The sequence below is a fragment of the Neodiprion pinetum genome, chromosome 7 (assembly GCF_021155775.2).
Source record: "Neodiprion pinetum isolate iyNeoPine1 chromosome 7, iyNeoPine1.2, whole genome shotgun sequence".
NCBI lineage: Eukaryota > Metazoa > Arthropoda > Insecta > Hymenoptera > Diprionidae > Neodiprion > Neodiprion pinetum.
Genome location: NC_060238.1, coordinates 1,666,767 through 1,684,927, shown reverse-complemented (window position 1 = coordinate 1,684,927; position 18,161 = coordinate 1,666,767). Strand labels below are relative to the sequence as shown.

General features: G+C 37.4%; 3 protein-coding genes across 8 annotated transcripts in view; 1 reads left to right on the top strand and 2 right to left on the bottom strand.

Moving 5' to 3' along the window:
• Positions 1 to 6,524, bottom strand: part of LOC124222723 (protein turtle homolog B) — a 164,206-nt gene extending 157,682 nt beyond the window's left edge. For all 6 annotated transcript variants that reach the window (XR_011177589.1, XR_011177588.1, XM_046633972.2 and 3 more), the window contains exon 1: positions 5,694 to 6,524. Coding sequence is in view for 4 of the 6 variants with exons in the window: in XM_046633972.2 (XP_046489928.1) it covers positions 5,694 to 5,790 (97 nt within the window). In the remaining 2 variants the exon portion in view is untranslated. The remainder of the gene's footprint in view (positions 1 to 5,693) is intronic.
• Positions 1 to 9,098, top strand: part of LOC124222729 (uncharacterized) — a 51,812-nt gene extending 42,714 nt beyond the window's left edge. Inside the window, exon 4 of the mRNA XM_046633991.2 lies at positions 8,577 to 9,098. The gene's annotated coding sequence lies outside the window, so the exon portion shown is untranslated. The remainder of the gene's footprint in view (positions 1 to 8,576) is intronic.
• Positions 9,099 to 9,485: 387 nt separating this feature from the next.
• Npc2b (Niemann-Pick type C-2b) lies at positions 9,486 to 14,151 on the bottom strand. The gene is made up of 3 exons (XM_046633986.2): positions 13,862 to 14,151; positions 11,523 to 11,827; positions 9,486 to 9,973 (listed from the first exon to the last, which is right to left on the bottom strand). The coding sequence occupies exons 1-3, from the start codon at positions 13,947 to 13,949 to the stop codon at positions 9,893 to 9,895; spliced, it is 474 nt and encodes a 157-aa protein (XP_046489942.1). The 5' UTR covers positions 13,950 to 14,151; the 3' UTR covers positions 9,486 to 9,892.
• Between the last annotated feature and the right edge of the window lie 4,010 nt (positions 14,152 to 18,161).

Below are 18,161 nucleotides of genomic sequence, written 5' to 3'. Positions count from 1 at the left end.
TAACCGCATTCGTACAGGAAAACAAAAAGAATGAGTATAGAGACAAATAGTGGTTCAACAAATTGCTAGTAACTAACAACAGGATTCCCGTATCCTGGAGGAATCTATTAATCAACACTCCGAAAGCGTTTCAAAAGCTTTCCAAAAACCGCCCATCAAAACGAAACTAGATGTACACAGTCGAGTCCAAGAACTTTCCTCTCGAACAACGTGGACACGGTGAATCCCCATCCGATGGTTGGGAATTTGCATCGAATTCGCACTGAATAAATATGGCCGATGTGTACATAAACTCCTGTATTGAAACAGATGGTGTAGGTGAGCGAAGGGGTTCGGGAGACTGTTTCCAGTAGCCGAGCAGTGATACGTTGCATAATTCACAGGCTTCGTTGCAGGACACGCGCTTCAGCGCGCACCCCTGATACTATAACTGGCATCTGTGTAACTTCCCGTCACCGCCCGTACCTCGTCAAACGTTAACCCTTTCGTGCGTACATTTTTTTCTTACGTGCGATTCGCTTGAAATTTTGCACACATGTGCTTGTGGGGTCGCTGATTACGAAACTGAACTTGAAATCCGGCAATTGAAAATGGCGGATCCAATATGGCGGACGTAAATTCAAACAGTTGTTTGATTTTGGTAAAACTTTATGGTACGCGGTTTTTAGGGTCACTGATTGGTGGACAACCGAGAACAACGAGAAGAAAAATTTTTCGGTGTGCATTAAGTCAGCGAGAAAATTGGCATTCGAATTTTCACGATGGATCAGCAGAATCCACTAACCTAACCAAACGATCGTTTTCTTGATCACCTTAACAAAGAATACATCACATTTGTATATAAAATTTATAAAACTCTGCAAAAATGGAGATAAGAAAAAATCTGCGCGAATGTAAATTTATTCAATCCGATTTTTTTTTTTCATTCCTATTTGTATTAATCTTTTTTTTTTGTCCTTCTTCGAGCTGATACTTCCAGCGTTACTTTTTCGGCGACAATAGTTGATCACCCTTGTTAATAGAGACAAATCGATGAGTATTCCCGTTGTTATTATTATTATTACTATCATCATTGTTATTATTATAAAGTATGAAATATGACTGTGAGGTATACCTACATAAGGGCGGACAGGTGTGCATGAGAGATTTATAAAAAATTCATTCCAGGTTCGTACACGGGGTGTAAGTATCAATTCCGGATTCCCAGTGCTGATATTTTATTGATGTTATGGGGGTGAAGGGGGGTGAATGGGGGGTCGGGCTTAATGCGGTGCGTTAGAGTGGCTAGAGAAAGGTGCAGGCAGGTTTATGTGACGCACACATATACCGTATATGTATGTATAACGTGTATCTATATAGAGAGAATAGACGTCGAGTCCCTCCTCCACGCTCCTATTTCTTTTTACATATTCTACGTACCTACGTCGATGTATTTTTTTTTTTTTTTAGAGGACGATTCAAACTCGATTTGAAGTTATTCTGGAACGCGACAAAAGTGTTTTTCTTTTCTTTCGTCGTCGATCAAAAGTCTGGCTTTTCTATCCTTCGATATTTGTTATCTTACTTGGTTGATCGTTTTTCTTTTTTTTTTTTTTCTTTATTGCTATTCGTATTGTATATTTTTTTATTTTTTAAGGCAATAAATAACTGCGATCCGTTTAGTTTTCCCTCGAATTGTTACAGCTCTTGTCAGAAATAGGTGAAAATGGTGTTACGTACAAACGAGGTTTGAATTTCAGTAAACGTAGGCTGGCAAGGTAAATACGTGGATAGATTGAACGATAAATCGAAATGTTACGCATATGTATATATATAGATGGTTATCCTGCGAGGCGCGCGTTTACTCATCGTGGTCAGCCCTCCTCGAAAAAAGGAAGCTAATTCCGGCCCAACTCTCAATTTACGCTAACGCCGAAATTGATAGTACCCGAAAGAGCGATGATTCATGTTTATACGCACGCGTTTACGCCTATACAGAAAGAGAGAGAGAGAGAGAGAGAGAAAAGAAGAGGCTTAAACCATTAATCGAATAATATATACATCGTAAAATACGCGTGCGTGTAATAAGTCAAGACATGAATTACCTGCAGTGTGTTAATAAATTTCGTAACGATTAACTATCAAGAAGGTTCGACCTCGTCAATTTGATCGAATGATAATTTTCTATAAAAGAAAAAAAAAAATTAGTCATTTTCCTTTCAATCAACGGAATTCAACCCCCTCTCTTCAAGCATTCTTATATATGGGGAATTCCATGCGAATCCGACCAACGTTCGACTCTCGTCATTTCTGATTTTGTTTAAGCTTTTTTTCTGCAATTGTCCCAACTCTGAAACAATGGCCTGAATTTTTTCAGATACTTTATTCAACTGCTCAATTATTTCTGAACATTTAAACCGACTTTGAAGAAGATCTTTTCACAAATTCTCAAAAACTGTATTTTCTATTCCAAAAATTTCAAAGCCGAGCACATGACGGGCAGATTTTTTCTCCATATTTTTTTTTCGGCACTTTCAATTTTCGATTTGTCAACTAAAACATTATCCGAACGGTCTGAGAATCCCCGGAAAACTTCTCAAAACTTCTATTTTTCACATGAAACATTTCTAGATCGATTCCACTGTTGAATAAGAAACCTCAAAAAAATTCAGGCTACTGTTCCAGAGTTGGTAAAATCACCGAACAAGTTATGAAAAAAAGAAAAAACGGTGAGGTTCAGACGTCGATTGAATTCGCATGGAATCCCCCAATTATATCATGCATAAACGCATGTGAAATTATTACGTATCCCGCAGTCGTGCAAACCACACATTCGATTTCATACCGCAGCTACTGCGACAGGGCGAAGTGCATGCGGCGAATAAAGCTCGAAGGTTGGCGAAGGAGGGAGAGGGAGAAAAACTGCAGCAAAGCTTCGACTCGGCTAACTGCTGCGGTTAAAGATACACACGTGCATGGATTTTCCATTTCGTGCCATTGGAGTAAATGACCGTTATTTGTTCAACCGTTTCTCCCTTCCTTTTTTCATAACCTTCGTGCGCGTTTTTTCTCATTGTCACCCGACCTGGATTGCCGTTACGTACGTATATGCGGAAGGTGATGTCTGGAATTGCTGAACAGATTTTAAAAATTCTTTCACTAATTTAGAGCCAAACTGTCCCTGAGCAACACAGGCTGTAATTTACTTTTATTAAAAAATAAGTTGTCAATAATTGTTAATTAATTGGGAAGAATCTGCGTTTTCGAACCTCTGGAATCCGAAAAACAGAATTTTAGAAAAATTTCCGTCTGTCGGTCTATCCAAAAAACTACAGGATTTTACAATCAAATGATGGGCATGAAAAATTTCCTTGTCCCGTTTAATTTGAGCTTCCGATTCTACCGGAAGTAAATCGATCCTCCATGTTTTACCGACAAACGTATAATTTTTCTCTCAAACCTTTTTCATTTGTCTGCCAAATCCTATCAATTTCAGATTTTTTACTCGGCCATTTTTGAGATGATCACGAAATTATGTCAAACAAATCGACAGACTCTTACTTTTTCACGACGGTAAAAAGTATGGCGACAAACTTATTTTTCCGGTTTGTTTTTCTTACAGCCGGTAAAAATGAGGGGAAGAAAAGACAGTTTTCACATTCGGAAAACTACAATATGAAGAAAAGTGCAAAGTAATAATGAAATTTGTGTTATTTCAGCGAAGGAAAAGGAAGGAAAAGGCGGACTGGGAAGTTTGCAATTTTTTTTCATTCAATAGGAGGCTAATCGTGGATGGGGAAGAAACCGAAAGGTAAACCTGGCGTTTTCTTAGCGGCTCCTGGGGGGTTGACGCCAACTTTCAGATTCAATTTTGCGACAAAGTAAATAACCGAAAAGTACCCAAAGACGCCCTGTTTCTTCTCCTCTCCTACTTTTACGTACGTGGAGTGCGCGCGTGTGGATATGATTTGCATTTTCCGCAACTGAAATCAAAGCTACGAATTTTGTATTTAAGAAAAGATTTGATTTCGCAACCGTAGGTATTAAAAACATGTTAAAAATAATTTGTTTCAACACAAAATCGTAAAATAATATAAAAAGCGTACAGTAATGATAATTCCGTGCTGTAAATATAAACAATTTGCAGGGTTGAAAATAGAAAATTGGACAACGCGTCGTGAGGCAATTAGAAGTTTGATTTTTCTTGAAATGTTTCTTTCACACAACGCAATGAATTCTTAATAAATTAATCGAATATCGGTTTATCGAGTGTGTCGTAGGCACGATGAAAAAAAAAAATGAGAGAAAAAAAATAGTGTGTACGAAAACGAAATTCTCGAATGCTTGCTGACAATGCAAACCATATACATACATATTCCAGAATCGGGGAAATTCAATTTCGCGCGTGTCAATCCTCACAATTGGTCGTCTAGGTGACGAAAATTGTATGCTCGAATTGGGTAAAATTTCGGCGACATTTGATCGCGGTGAAAATTTCAAAAGTCGCAAAAGTTTCAGCATGGAGAAAAAATTCGATGATTTCTCGAATTTGATATGAAAAAAATTACTGTATCGAAGTGGTTGAGTGTTGAAAATTTGAATTACCGTTTTGACTTGTTTTAATTTATAACAGACGGAATAACGATTTTTAAGAAACGTAAATCATTACAATAACGTTAGGTGATAACGGTGATAACTTCGGCCTAGCTCGTAGAAAAATTAGTTAGAGTAAAATCGATGACGAAGACTCGTTACTCAATTTTGAAAAACCAAACAAAAAACGGCAAAAATGTTGAAGCGAGGTTTTATGCGTCATAATCGACCGATATGGCGTTGCGTTTATTAATGAGGGATGCCCTGAATTCAGGGTTGAAAGTTGTCGCGGTTTGAGGTGCGCAAAAGTTTGCCGAGGAAGAAGGGAGGAATAAATTTGATCGAGAAAAACGAGCAAAAGAAATCCGGGGATAAGAATTTTTAATAGCAAAAAACTGAAACGGGGAAATATGACGACGAGAGGGTGAGTTTTGAATTTAAAAATTAATAACGAAAAATGTGTGAATTTGAATTCTGTATGATGTTGGTTGTTATGTCGTAGATTTTTTTCAATGCAAATTTCAACTCGATGAGGATATCCTCACTGCATTTGTTTACATAAACAAACATATAACTGATTTGTTTCATTTGTAAAAAGTTTATTAGCAGATTTAGTGAAACTAACATTGATCAATCTATGAATATGTATTTTTGTTACACATCTACAATTATGTCAATATTGATTAATTACCCTTTACTGGGAAATTATTCGTTCTGCACTCAATAAATAAATAAACAAATAAGCTATGATTTATTTGCCTAATTAATATTCTTTCGCGTGTACCAACTGGATAAATTCGAGCAATAATATCCATCAATGATTAACGTATGTTAATGTTATTGCTGAGATTATTGTTGATACTGTAATATATTCAATTCGTTGTGTTCCGATGAAATTTCTTTCATCTTCAACGATAATTATGAGGTCAAAATGAAGGAATCGGAATTCAACTGCTATTCGAATAGAAAGAAAAAAGGTTTGAAAAAATGAAGGAGTGAAGAAAGCTCGAATAAGCTCTACTTCAAGAAAGGCAAGAAAGAAGGATTTAAGTGTATCACCGCGGTTGAAACGTAGCAAACATTCGCCGAAAGTATTAATTACTACGTATTAATAAGCTCACCAAGTTTTTGAGGAGAGCTCCCCGTGACTCGAGCAGCGAATACAACAGCGTCGATGGCCGTTAGTCCAAGGAGCGGTATAATAATCACCCACCACATGATTTTATTTGTAAATTTTCCGAATACCTATCGTCCGAATAAGTATTTTAAAAAACTCAACGAAACACACACGCGCGCACATTCACAAAATACCGCACTCCCGACTACTAATTTCACAACACGAACCTTCAAATTATACACCCCGAAGCGAAAAGTGCTTTCTCTTATCTTCAAAACGTATTATCGTACCTACGATTGAAATTGAATATTCTTTTTCTCTTTATTTTTTCTCTGTTACAAATAATTTCATTTGCCAATCACTAAATTTACAGTTGATTTATTCTTCTCCGCGACAAATTTCTTTCATCATTTCCTTTACTCGTAGAATATGAATATTTTAATTTTTTTTTTTTTGCATGTTTTACCGTTATTCAACTATCTGCTGAAATTTCTCTGTACAAAACAACGATTTTCCCACGAAACGAAACGAGTAAAAACATTTTAAACACACCTTGTACGAAGTAACAGAAAATTCGTTTTTATTTGTTAATTTATTTACTTTCCAAGAGTAATTTGCGACATTCACAAAAGCGCACAAATACCAAGAGTGAGAGAGAACACAACCGATAAACTCGCCCTCTGTTGCACCGATCTTATTTCAACAATCGTCCGGATTTTTCCAAGGGCTGAGAAAATTGGCGCGCGCGGGATTTCGCGCCTTCGTTGTTTACCGGCGGGAAAAATAGGGGCGTTTAAATCGCAGCCCCGCGACTCGATTCCGATCGCGCAGTTATTCGGCCGGCGGCGGACGGCGCACTGAGAGACAGATAAGGCGGAAACGACGCTTCGCGTCCCGACGCTACGCGGCGCCAAGGGTGCCAACCCCCGCGGGAGGGGCGAGAGAGAGGGAGAGAGAGAGAGAGAGAGAGAGAGAGAGAGAGAGAGTAGAATTCCGCGGTGAAAATATTCTGCCGGATCGAACTGTGCGTTAGGTTTGTCGTTATTTAGAGTGTTGACGAATTTTTCCGGCCCACCCTCTGAATCAATTTCAAATAATTAAAAAACGATTTTCTCAATTTTTTCGCATTTTCACCTAAGCTCTAGCTAACAAACGTATGGAAAACTATTAAGCGCATTGTACTGAAAAATGTTTCCGAATGAGCATCCCAGTTTTTAGATCCGGGACTCCATTGAGGCTCAACTTTTAGTTGGGTATTTTATTGTTATACAGTTTTAATTACATATAGTTTATACTTTATTGGCGTTAATATCTTATAAAAAATTCACATCATCGCAACAGGCAATCTGGAGGAATAATTTATCAATTTGTTTATATGTTATTGTTTTTTTTTTATTTTTTTTTTCTACTACGACGCTGTAGTTGGTTTCGATTGCCCAACTGACTTCTTTCAATTAATCGATAAATCAACCTGATTGATCAACCATTCGAAACAATCGTTTTTTCGACCACAGTGAAGATTGTACGGATTCGCGATTATCCGGACTTCCAACCGCGATCGAATAACTTTATACAAGTCGAATCCATGCGTGCACGGACATGTCGGAAATGGAACTACCCCGTCCGAAAATGCATCTCTTAATAATTTCTCAACAAGCATTGATTGTTGTTGGTAATTTTAATTTATCTTTGTCGTTCTCAATAAACACCCAGCATTGTTCTTGTATTATGTAATAATACGTATGTACAAAAATCGCTTTTCTTCGTACATTGAATTATCCGGACTTTCGATTATCAGAATGCCTAACGACAACAAATTTGTCCGGTTAATCGAGTTTCCGCTGTATTGATTCAAACCACGTTTTAATAAAAATAATACATAGTATGAGTGTGTCTTCGTTGAATTGATTAAATTTTTTTTCTTCACACTTTGTCGGAGAAAACAGGAGTCAAATTCGTATAAAAATAAACAATCCATCCCATCAGTCAATTCAGGTCAGAGAGCGTCGAAGTTTGATAACAGAAAGGTGTGTAATTACAGTTGAACAGTTTTCTACACGTTGTATACCTATCATTACAGTATTCGATGCGACAGGTTGTTTTGAAACTTGTTTTTACGCATTTTTCGAGATTCGTTACCTGAGTCACGTGACAAGCCTTACAAAAGCGAATAATCACCTCTATCAGATTCGTTTGGAAAGGATTTTCGGAATCATTCGAAGCAACGAAATTCGGCATCTCGATTCGAAGTTCAACGAACATCCCGTGCGATTGACTTGCGCAGACTTTACAACGGAGACGAATCTTCCGTCACAACAAAACAAACGCTTCACGCTACGCACGAAGAATAGACAACACATCGCGATGTGTTTCGACCCGTGGTTCGAAGCTTGCGAGTTCAGACGCGACGGAATCTACGTCGTAATATTCAGTGTTTACCTGTCCGGCCGTAAAATCAAATTGAGGATTGCTTCGTTTCGCGTGTGTTTCGAGCATTGAGTGAAGTTCCAGAGTTTGAGAGATGTGAAAAAAATTCCTATACATTATGTATTGTGATAAATAAATAAACGAAAGTGTGTACAGGGTGAGGCATTTAAATCGATAAACTCGAATAACTCGAGAATGAAATATTTTCGAGAAACATGTTTCAAACCAAAGTTTCATCGTCTCCGAATCGGAATCTAACAGCTATAATATTTTTTTTCAAGTCAGTGGAAGAGTTCACGACACACGAAGATCAACTTCGTGATTGATATTTTTTTTTTAGAAAATTTTAACTGTACATCGAACGATGAAATAATTTTTACCTGATGCAAATTTCACGTGAGAATTTTTCTGCACACCTTATATATATAACATATAATTAATCGACTATAACATTTGTTAGTTTTCAGTTTGCTGGTCGGTGAGTAAATTTGAATAATCAGACACGTGACTCGACAGTTCCGGAGCTTTACGTTGACGGCGCCACTTGTCGATGTTCAAGCATCATCCGTACGAACCTGCCTTACTAGCCAGCGAAAAATTATCGACTTTCATTTGAAAGCGGGATAAGTTTTTTACTTCGTACCTACACGCGATAAATTATCCGCAAAATTGTCTCAGCTGATTCAGCGAGTAAATTAATTGTTTATAACTATTTTTACCCTTTTTTTCTCACTTTCACGTTGACTTGTCGTCAAATAGTCATTTTCACATATGTAGGGGGGGGAAAAAGCAAACAAAAAACTTTACGCTTATCGTAAAAATCGTATGGAATCAAAAATAACTTTGCTGCACTTCGGAAGTAAATTTATGTGCAGATTTTGGTGAAAAAATCTTTACAGTTTCCAAGGGGGTAAATTGTCGAACGGTTCGTGTGACGAGAGCTTAAACGCAGAGTTCGATATCAACTTTAAAAAGTTGACAACGTTTTATACCGAGGGCAGTCGGGTTCAAAGAGCGTCCGAAAAATTATCCGAGCCGCAAATTTCTTTGCGCTTCTTTAAACTCGCGATTTCATACATTTCGATTCATTCCAGATATCGGAGTCCGGAAAATCTAACAATTGGATAATTTTTTAATTAAATTTTTTTTACTAAGCCTGGCTAATTTACCGACGTATCTCACTTGGCTTTCGATCTATCTCGATCCAGCGATGGTAAAGCAGATCGTGAAAAAAAAATGATACAAACTTATAGGCGAATGAATTTTTTCACCTAAAATTTCACTAACGTTGCATTCGATCTATAAGTATCCGATTTTATCTATGATTAATCAATTATCGACTGAAATGTTAAGCTGTAATGGGCTTGGGTGAAAATTTTACAAACTTTTATTCCACTTTCCTTACACATCTATAACATTTTATAATTGTATTATACGTAGGTATGGAATAAAAATTACTGATACTTACGTATAGATCTGTGATGGTGAGATTGAAAAAAAAAAAAAATAAATAAAGGAAAAGAAAATTCATGATGGAATTTCATGGGATCTTTTTTTTCCCCCTCTGTCCCTTGTTTCAAATTTTTTTTACCCATTATCCAATATTAAAATACATAAAAAAAAAATGAAAAAATTAAGAAAAGAAAACGTTGCAAGAATATCATTTCGTATAAATGGAGAAAAAATGTAACGGTAATGTTAAAAACGCCAACAACTGTGTGACAATTATTACCGGTGAATGCAGTGCGGACGATTGCTACATTCGTGAATTTGGCATTACGTTATTTGCGCTGGCACTTCGAAGCATGCGACGTTTTCCCGGCCCTCGGTCAAAGCCCAGTGAACCCTCAGGACGAGCTGTAATGAAACGAAGAAGGTAGAAATTAAATAAAAAAATCAGCTCAAGATGTGATAAATTTAACGTTCAAGTTCAAATTGGACTAAAACGTTAAAAAACAAAACCTTGTCGAATAGGCGAGACGCTTGAATATAAAAAAATCCATCAACTCGTTAATCAAGTCTTACGTACATGACGATTATAATTTTTTTTTTTTTACATCTATTCTAATTACCATGTTTGCATTACATAACGAGATTAAAATATACAAATTTTGAAATGAAAAATGAAACGACCGCCTCGGAGATAAGAAACAGCGAAAATTTACATAATGGATACACGTGCGCGCGCAGCTGAATTTGCTTTTCACGTATTTTTTAATTAATTCATCTATTCGTTTCTTTCTACTTCGTTACGAGACCGGATCTTTAACCCGGACATAGTTTATCTGTCAAACGTATAAGCCTAAAGGTGAAACGTGATCGTTTGAACCGTGAAACCGACTGTTTATCGGTATAAGAAAAAAAAATAAGAAATACGAAATTACGAGCGAACGAAAAAACAAGACGCATTAAAAACTAGGAAAAACAAAAAAAATTATAAAAACGGACGGCATGGTTATGTAAGGACTAAAAACCGGTTTCGTTGTAGGCCTCGCTGCACGGTCCATGAACGACACTGTAACGTAATAAATTGTATTCACATTTGCCTCTGCGTCTGCGTGTATGTGTAATTCCGAAGGTAGTTCGTAATAACGCAAAGAGTGAAAGTCGGTGACGGTAATTTCGCAGAAGTAAAAAACAATAAAACACGATTGGTTAGCGACGGTGAAAAGCAATCGGTAAATAAATTTGGCAAGGTCGCGTGATTTTATTACGCTGTGAACGTTTATATTTTTGAAGAATTGAAATATCATGTTAGTTACAATTTAACGAGAGATTCGCGGCCCAAAAAAAAAAAATAAATAAATAAATTAACAAACAAAAGAAAAACGAGACAGTGTTTTAGCATTATCACGTCGAAACCGTAGAAAACGAGTAATTTGAAAACCGCGCGCATTGAGGGCAGATTTTTTTTTTCAAGTCACTTGTAATTTTCTAAATTCTTTTTTCCATATCAATTTCCTGAAATCGGGGAAAAAATTTATCATTTTGTACAAGTAATACGATACCTCGAGTAATTTTTCGTCGAGTCTATGAAAATAGATCGTCAAATTTAACGCTTTCGATTTTGCAGTGTACAATCGTTTTTTTTTTTTTCTTTCTACCATTTTCTCAAGATACACCGAATATCAGATAAAATGTCAATTGTATGGAATTGGGTTAAAATCTTCTGACAAATCGATCGCCGCTATTTACTGTGTACAATTATTAACAAAAAAAAGAAAACACGACTCGATTTCCGAAACATCTCAAAATCGTTCGAAAAGAGTGTTTCTTCGCTCGAATAAAAGATACTATCGTTTGGTATTAAACGAGGTAAAGAAAAAAAATCAAATAAACCCAACAAAAAAAAAAAAAAAAACCAATCTCTTCGCGTGGGATTCTTAAGGACGTATTAATTGCCCACCCTTGGATAAATTTGGAGAACTGGGAAGCTGTTTTTATACACGTATTCCTTGCCCTTGGCCAGCGGACAGCTCGCCTTCGATCCGTCGGTGTTGTAGATCAGATTGCAGGCGTTGGATCCGTCGACGCCGACGAAGGGCAACGGAATTCCAAGGACGTTCGCGTTGACGCTCGTCGTCAAGGAACGGACGTCTCTGTTCGGCACGAAATGCTGCTCGACGTCAATCGTCGTCTTTCGTTTCAGCAAACATGGCGGCTGGACGCACTTCGATATCGAAACTGCCCTGCCACTCTTGTCAAGCTCGCCTGAAAGCAAAAAATCAGGAACACTTTGGTTATTTATTTATTTATTTATTTATTTTCATTTATTGTAAACCAGAGACGGTTGCAAAATGACCGATTGTAAGCCACCAACCTTCCACAGAGGTGATCGTGTCAGATATATAAAAGATACAAATTAACCCTTTAACGGCCAAGCTGTTACGTTCGAAATATGAGACTTTTTTTAAAATAGAGTTTTTCAATTTTCATACCTGAATGAAAATTTTTTATTTTTTTTCAAATGAAATTATTCAGTGGAAAACTTTTTGGAGCGCGTTGGTTATTTTTCAAATTATTTTGGGATTTTTAAATTGAAATTGAAGATGTTTAAAAAAAAAAAATAACAGCTGTTTTGTCATTGTAGCAAATACGATGAAACGGCAGCCAAAGGGTTGATGAAAAATGTGTAAAGTAGTAAAGAAACGATGCACAAAATTACGTAATTATGGGTAAATAAGAATGAAAAGATTTAGAATCGCTAAATAACATTACGCAGTATGACAATTTTAACGATATACTAACAAATTCTGAACATTTATTTCTGAACACTTGAGAGTTTGAAAACATAGAATTTTCAAATATAATTGATGTCAGTCGGTTGTATTTACTGTTTTGGTTTTTAATTCCATATTAGGTACGACGTTGAAAGTATTTCAAGTGGTTTACAAATTTGATCTCTGAGAGATTATTTTTCCATTACTTTTTCCCTCCCCCCGAAATTCCTAGCTTCTCGTTATAGCTTCGATTAATCATCCGTGCACGTAATTAAAACGATTGGAAAAGAGAATGTTTTTTGAAACAGTATAAAAATACCGTCGAGCACAAATTGACTTTTTCTTTTTTTACTTTACAACGATATATTTTCATCGTTCGTATAACAATCGATAAACGCGTGATTATGGATTCCACGATAATATAATGAATCTTTGAAAAAGCACAGTAATAACAACGTGTGGATGATTTTTTTGTGACTTTGGGCGCAAACGAAGAGAATAAGAATGATGGTGAGTAGAAAGAAAAAAGGGAAAAAAAGAAGAAAAGAGAAAGATCATCAAAGTTCGATGAGAAATATCAAGGTTGAAGATCATTACACGAACTTCTCGAGGCTTCGGATAATTGATCTCGTGATTCAGATGCATGAAATTATATTGTATTTCTACACGCGTATAAAGCGAGCATAATATTTGATTCAGAGTCACGCGTGCGTCCCGTGGAAATTATTTCGACGAAGAAGTGAAAGGACGTGACATCAAACCGCTGACATACGTACAGGTATATTAAATATACGTCGACCGATTAGTTTGATCTGTAAAACAAAAAATATCCTTGAATGATTAAACCCGCGTAAAGATGTGATAAGCATGATCGCGGTTATAAATTACAATTTTTAATAAACAGAGCGTTTCTGTTTTTACTGAGAGTAGAGAGAAAGAAAAAACTGACAACGAGGTAAAAAAAAAAATTGCTTCCTGTACAGTCTCAGCTGCGACTATCTTCGTTTTCTTTGACATGATTATAAAATGGAATACGTAGTGAGAAATGGTGAAGATATAATTTTTGATCGCGTTCAGGCGTGATAAATTTTCTTGTAACTGTACGCGATAATGTTATAACGTTGGTGGAATAATAAATTGATGCTAAAGGGATTGACTTCAGAAAATGTGTTAAACTGTAGAAATGGATTTAATACTTTAACCCCTTGTAGCCCACAATCATAAATTTTAAAATAAATAGCATTCAAGGACTCGTCATTAATACCTTCCGTATGAATTTTCTAGGATCTTGTTTAGTTTTTTACAGAAATGTCACAAGGGGCTACAAGGGAGCTTAATAACAAAAGCATAAGCAATCAGTTGCACGATGAATTTTCTTGTAATTTGTGGAATGCTTAAAAACGATCACATCATCGATACCGATTCCTCTACAATTTTCTGTAACAACACCGTAACAACTTTCTCGTTTCTTGGTCATTGAGTATAATGTGTATAATATAATAACTGTATAAAATATTATACGGACCGGTAGCACAATCGAGAACTTCGGTTGCGGCGGCGAAATCGGCGGTGAAACACGCAAAGAAAATTAGCACAAATATTTCCCTTATCATGATGTTAGCGTGAAAGTACAATCGGCAGTTTAAATCGGTATAGTCGCAAGAACGACTTGCTCCACGAATTACGAGGTGGAAGATGAACGATCGGCTGTTGAAATTCGAGAGAAACCGAACCGATCGCGACTGCGGCTCGAGTCACTCGGTGTCGACTAACGGCTCTCAGGCTTGACCAAAGACTGACAGGCGACCTGGACAGTCCACGGCTAAATGAAACCCCGTCTAGGTAGGATGAAAAAGTGTAGGTAAACACACACCGATCCGTCACACCGGTAAACGAGACACGATTCTCTTCTTCCGCTTGGTGGGAAATCGGTTCGCTGAGAATTACAGATACGTCGCGAAGTGGAGCGAGGATTACTCATCGTGTTTACAGCGAAACTATTTTCATCTATCGATTACCGATCGATTCTTCTGAATATAAAAAATCGGCTAAGATCGGTCGATTGTTTTCTCTGCTCGTCATCTTTTCTTTCTCTTATTCCGTCCTTGTTCTCGCCTCGAAGCAATTATTCGGTTATAATGAAAATTTTTCAAGATCGGCGTATCGGCAGCAACAGATCCAGAAAAAAAAGCAAACCGTATCGTTCGAACGCTTGTCTTAGCTTTCGTCTTCCCATCCTATTCGCTTTTCGATCGTAACAACGCAACTATCATGTACATTCGATCATCCATACCGATCACCTTCAATTCGATTCGAGGTCAAGCGACAACTTGAATCGAATCTCTTCACTCTTCCTTTTCGACAGTTTTCCCCACGTCTTCTTATTTGTCAGAGATCGTTAATCGATGACGCGGGATTCCGGGTGTTTACCGATACACGCGTTGAAATCGACGAAATAAAGAACTCAACATCGCACTCGCCACGAAAATACATTACGGCTTGAAAACGTTGTTAAAATATCTTTATAATATTTTTCCTCTCTTTCTTTCTTTTCATTTGCCGTTAATCGTGCGCCGCACACTAATCGGACATTCGAGGAACGAGTAGAGCGGAAAAACCTGAAAATAAAGGAGTGGAAAACCCGCTACCGTAACGTGTTGACCAGTCGGTGAGACCGTGATCTCGAATATCAAGTATACCGAAAGAGGTCACCGTGGGTCTGATAATTCTCCTGCCGATCGTTGTTTTCCGTTCTGGGTACAGAAAATTATTCGATTGCCTGCACTAAAGAGCAAAGTTCATGTTACTGTACCCTGATACGAATGCTTTTCACGAGTCTTGTGAAACCTTCTTAAATTATTTCTGAAACTCGATCCGGAAATTTCTGGATGATAATTTTTACGTAAATAATCGTTGTAAAGAAAACTTGCAAGGAATCCCAACTTCTTTTGAATAAATTTCACATACCATTTGAGAATCTGACATAAATTTCTGGGAAACAAGAGAAAACACGGTCTTCCAGTGCCGATTTAGCATCTGTACTAAATTTTGTGGCAAACAAAACATTCGCACCGACTTATACAGGAATCATTTTCATCTATCGATTACCGATCGATTGTTCTCGACACGAAAAATCGACAAAGATCGTTCGATTCATTCGCATCATTTCTTCTCTTTCTTTCTCCGTTTTTTATACCTGTCGACCAGAAGCAATTATTATGTAGGTAATGAAAAAAAATTGCCAAGATCAACAGCGACTGAAAGTAAACTACTCACGTGAACCGATTTGTAAAATTCCAATGGGGAAATGACTAACGGTGACGACGGAGAAAAATGAGAAAGAAGAACAACACGTGTCCTGCAGGTGCTGCAACGAAAACAATTCTCAAAAGCGAAACTTTCCACTGCACCAGCAACAACGGTAGCAGCGATCGGCATGAAAATGCAAAAACTATAAAACCTACTCGGCCATCGTCACGCCGCGCCGGTCAAACCGTTTAATAATCGTTTACGAGCAGATCGTTTATCTTGTTGTTTTTTTATGTCTTTTTTTTCTCTCTCTCTCGTCCATTATGATTTTTATTCTGTAACAACTCTAACAGCGTCTCATATATGAGATACCTTATTTGAATCGTTTATTCAAGATTTACGTCGAAATTTGAAAATTCAAAACAGCGGATCCGATATAACGGACTGAAAATATAAAAATTCATCCTATTCGCTCAAATTAGATCCGCTATTTCAAATTTTGACAATTTCTCAGATCCGGCCCCATTTTTTAAACCAGCGACTTCGAGACCCCCTTTGCACCCAAAAGTTTCAAGGAATCTGACTGCGAGGAAAACTGTACGCATTAAAAGAATTAATTTCCCCTCTTCGTCTTATTTTTCTTATTCCACCGACCATCGTCACCAGGCATCAGCCGAGTTACGCAAGTCTTCAGCACCGTTTTCGCTGTCCGGTGTTAACTCAGCATTCGTCAAATCCATCCCCTCTCAATCCGAATTGGAGACAATTGTCCTAATGCTACATTTTATTTCGTACGTAACGTATCGTTATGCGTTCTGGCGCATAAATCCAACGATCGGAATCCGTATATTTCATTTAAACTGCACGCCATAGACTCTGGGAATCGTTTTATTCGTCAGAGCGCTCTGTGCACGAGCATCGACGCGAATTTAATTTGCCGTACTGTGTAATTGCCAAGCGCTTACGTCACGCGTATCACGTACATTGCACATGTGTGTACACCTACGTATTCGCGCATACATTATTGTAGGCGTACGTGCGGTACAAGCCTCTCATACCTTTGTCAATATCGTTAAAAACCATGCTGACAGTTTTATTCCGAACTCGACCTTGCCGCCAGAATCTGCAGGTGTGTATTACGATATTACTGCAAATAGACTGACTTGCAGATTTGTCCATTATTTTTATTCAACTATACGCATATTGTAAAATGACCGCACGCGGTGCGGAGCAGAAATATTGCAAAGTCGTTTCGGTCAATGATAACGAAAGTACGACGGAAAATAAAAAAAATAAAAAATAAAGAAACGTCAACGAAGAAAAAACGTGAGCACAAATGTTAAAACTTCACCGGCAAACAAATCAACCTTGACTTTATTTATTTCTTTCTTTTTTTTACTTTTTCTTTGAACTTTCAACAATTATTCGTCATTTTTAATCGTGATTTTTAAATCGTCGTTGTCCTTTGTTCACCTTAATACTATTAAAAAATAACCGTTACCCGTATAAATTTTTTAAACGAACAGACCAGTTAAAAATTTTTTTTCAATTTTTACCATTTTTCACCGGCACTTTTGACAATCGTTTATTCCATGCGTCAAATGTCTTAGGTTCTTCGGGTCCGTTTTTCAGCCCATTCGAAATTCCTCGATACCGCGTTGTACGGCGGAAAAAACAAAAGCTGTCACGTCTTCGCGTTACGCTTGTCGGAAGACCGGAAGAGGAACGAATAACGTGTAATATAGCTGAAAGACGAGGACAGCCGGAGGGAACGTGACTTGCGGTGCGTCGTTAGTCGTGATGTGAATTCTAAATAATTTCCCCCTGGAGTTTTTTTCATCTCGCATCACCTTGACTGCTCCGGTGCACCGGGTGTACCTAATAAGCTGCCATCTAAACGTACGACACGTTCGACATGCACACGTGCGTCGGTTAGATGGCTGCGAATGAGCGGCCGCGTATCTCCTCGACCGGAAGTTGTTGCTACTGCCTCCGGAAATACGATTTTCATTTCCGTATGATGAATAGATTTTCACGCGATACCTGCTGGTGTTTTCATCCGTTGGACTGAACTGATATAAGTTGGTATATTTCGAATGTATTTTGCCACTTTCGTCGATAAAATATCTTGATCCTAAGTCATTAGATCGGTAAGAAATCGATCAAACAATTTAACAATATATATAACGTAAATCTGTGAATCGAAAAACCTGCATCAACGATACTTGTCGTTATAATGTCTTTGTCGTGACTCGGTAGATCGGTAATAAATCGGTCGAAAAATTGATCAGTGTAATATAACGTAGATCCGTGAATAAAAAAACCAGGATCGACGATACCTGTGGATAAAATATCTCTATCGTAAGTCATTAGATCGGTAAGAAATCGATCAAAACATTTAACAGTATATACATATAACGTAAATCTGCGAATTAAAAAACGGTTTTCATAACCACATCGGCACTTTAATCAATATAATAAATTGTCCACAAGTTTGAATTTCGCGATTCTTCTCCATTCTTTTCCTTTCTTTTTCACACTTATACCACGCCATTGTGTCTTCTGCAAAAGCAGCA